Source organism: Sphaeroforma arctica (genome assembly GCF_001186125.1).
Source record: "Sphaeroforma arctica JP610 unplaced genomic scaffold supercont1.583, whole genome shotgun sequence".
NCBI lineage: Eukaryota > Ichthyosporea > Ichthyophonida > Sphaeroforma > Sphaeroforma arctica.
The window spans coordinates 16016-19036 of NW_014039975.1; the positions used below are offsets into that span (position 1 = coordinate 16016).

Below are 3021 nucleotides of genomic sequence, written 5' to 3' on the forward strand. Positions count from 1 at the left end.
TGTATGTATGTATGGCCATAAGTACTCGTACGTTGCTTACCATGTCATTCCCTTACATCGATTGCCCGTCTATTGTTGTGTTCACAGGCTTGACAATCGCTTTGTTGCACGAGATGTCGCTGGGTGACGAGTCTCGATGGGCGCAATATATCGCGGTGGGTGTTTCTGATCCATGTGAGCATCTGTATACTGCTAAATATACATTCGATATCTGTATAATTACAATTTTTAACTATGTATGTGTACGCATAATACATTATGTCATCGACTTCGTAGGCGTTGTGTATCTATGTATAACTTGTGTGTTTGTGTTGGTGCGCGTCTATGTGTTTATCAGATCACGGAATGTAAAACATTACGCATCATATTCCAAACCCTAGCCCCTAAAACCTAAACCCTCGGACAGAATGGTTCAGAAAATCTATGATGTTGTATATGTGTGTGAGGCGTATATACATGTAAAATGATTTACGGCATATTCCTGTCAATTTTTTTTCAGTTGTAGTTTCGGACGGAATGGTTCAGGCCAACTCTATGATGTTGTATATGTGTGAGAGGCATACTTACAGGGCGCAATTGACTACTGCCTAGCATAGTCTGGAGTTGAGGATGGGTATGCACCATTCGTGTTTTGCCATGAACGGCTCACATGTATAGTATACGCATGGTGATTGCACTTTTGTTGGCGTGTGGTTTCTTGTGCATATGTAATGAGAAGTGGTATCATAGTGTCTTAGTGGGTTTATCCAGTGAGGATATCGAAAGTGTGTATGTAAATGTTTGTAATGTTCTGTGTGGTTCGGTCGCCCTCTTGCCTCACCGTCTCTAGTGGCAAGGGTGCTTCAGCAAACTACCATGTTGTATTTATAGACCATGCCAATTAGCGTGAAAAAAACACAAGATAACAACGCAGCTTACCCATATTCTATTTATAGACTATGCCTACTAGTGTGACAATGCCAGCTACTAATGCAGCCCTACCTACCATGTTCTATTTATAGACCATGCCAACTAGTGTGACTATGCCTGCCACGTGGACTGCGGACGAGACGGCTTGGCTTCAGGGCACGTGCGCACAACGCCAAACTATCACAGCCGCAGGTACTACTTTTTTCTGCATTATACGTATCTAAATATGAAGGGCGTATGTACATGTACGTGTTTTTGTTTTACTGCCACATAGAATGATACCAAATGTTTTGTTTTACTGCCAAATTGATTGATACCAAATGTATGTGAAGTCAGAGTCATGTAGAATTAGTTTTGTCGCGCCTGGTAACAGGTAGAAAGTGATGCAAGTATGTCACTTGCGCAAACACAATATATGGAACTTTAAAACCCCTAAACCCTAAACACATATGAGACATTAAAAACCCCTCCTAAACCCTAAAAAAACATATGGAATTACGCATACTTTCTGATGCGTCTATGCATGTGGGAGTTTGCCATCAGTCACACAGCAGGCTCCCCCATCTGTTCTAAGTAACTCATAACCATTCGTTCCCTAACCCTCTCACACCCGCAACCAGACCGCCTTCAGAAGGAATTCAGCGATACATACACCCCGCTAGTGCGCGACAACGAGACACTCTTCAATGGCAAGGCAAGAGTTATTATTCGGCTGCATATGTTTCGTTGTGCTCTTCTGATTGGTGTGCTGTGTGGTGGTGTGTCACATCCCTTTGTGCGCTGTAGGTGTTTTCGCAAGAAGCCAGTTACTGTGCAATTGGCATGGTCATATCTTGACTGCCCAGACGATTAACATACACGGTGCAGTTGCTGTTGCATTAAGAGCACACTAGTTTTGTTTTCTCGTTGGTATACTTACGTTTTTGTATCCAAGTCGCTATCGTCTTGCTGGTCAGACCGCGTGATTTGTAGTGCGAGTAGTAGATTTTTCCCGATAAACTCGATTTATCCTGATAAACCGAGTTTGCCCTGCTGAAAAGGTTGTCGGGTTTTAATTGATAGAAAAGTGTGTAATTTGTTGTCAGCCATTTCCATGGTACCACAGGTCAATGCACAACAGCAATCTGATTGGCTGGTGTCTTCCAATGTATTCAAGGGCGATGGTGAAAGTATTGATAATTGATGAGGTTATTCCTAATGTCGGCAGCTTGAGTTTATGCGTGTCCCTTCTTATGCTTAACTATTCCATACGTTATGATGCATCTATAGGTCAGGACATTCGCTTTACCTCGCTTAGCTAATCCATACGTTTTTATACATCTGTAGGTCAGGACGTTCGCTTTGCCTTGCGTAGCTAGCCCATACTTTATCATTCATCTATGGGTCAGGACATTCGCGTTGCCTTGCTTAAATATTCCACATGATATTATACATATATGGGTCATCTATGGGTCAGGACATTCACGTTGCCTTGCTTAACAATTCCATACGTTATTATACATCTATGGGTCATCTATAGGTGAGGACATTCGCGTTGCCTTGCTTAACTATTCCACACGTTGTTATACATCTATGGGCCATCTATAGGTGAGGACATTCGCGTTGCCTTGCTTAATTATTCCACACGTTATTATACATCTATGGTTCATCTATAGGTGAGGACATTCGCTGCATACCAATTAGCAGCTGGCTTGGTGTCCTCCCGAGCCTTCAGAGTCGATGACGAAAGTGAAGACAGTGAGATGCTTCCCTTGGCAGACATGTACGTTGTGGGCAAATGTGGAACAAACCAATATCTGTAGTCTGTCACAAGTTCACAAGTGAGTTTTGCGTGGAACATGATTAAGTCATGCTTGTTGTTTGTCGGGTATTTACTGAGTATGAATATGGGTCCTATCTTTTGCACGTATTATAGTCTTATACGTAAATACGACGGCCAATGTATGATCTCGAACGTTAGCCATGCACGGTATATTCACGATATATATATATATATATATATATATATATTCTTACATACGTACGTACGTACGTACCTACGTACGTACGTATGTATGTATGCATGTCTGCCTGTATGTATGTATGCATGTCTGTCTGTATGTATGTATGTGT

The 3021-nt window shown here is 42.0% G+C and overlaps 1 protein-coding gene across 1 annotated transcript; it reads left to right on the forward strand.

The window, feature by feature from the left end:
- Positions 1-117: 117 nt before the first annotated feature.
- On the forward strand, positions 118-2711 carry SARC_07401 (hypothetical protein; the record flags this gene model as incomplete). Its single annotated transcript, XM_014298664.1, has 4 exons — positions 118-155; positions 1002-1101; positions 1530-1603; positions 2565-2711. The coding sequence occupies exons 2-4, from the start codon at positions 1005-1007 to the stop codon at positions 2709-2711; spliced, it is 318 nt and encodes a 105-aa protein (XP_014154139.1). The 5' UTR covers positions 118-155; positions 1002-1004.
- Positions 2712-3021: the final 310 nt, after the last annotated feature.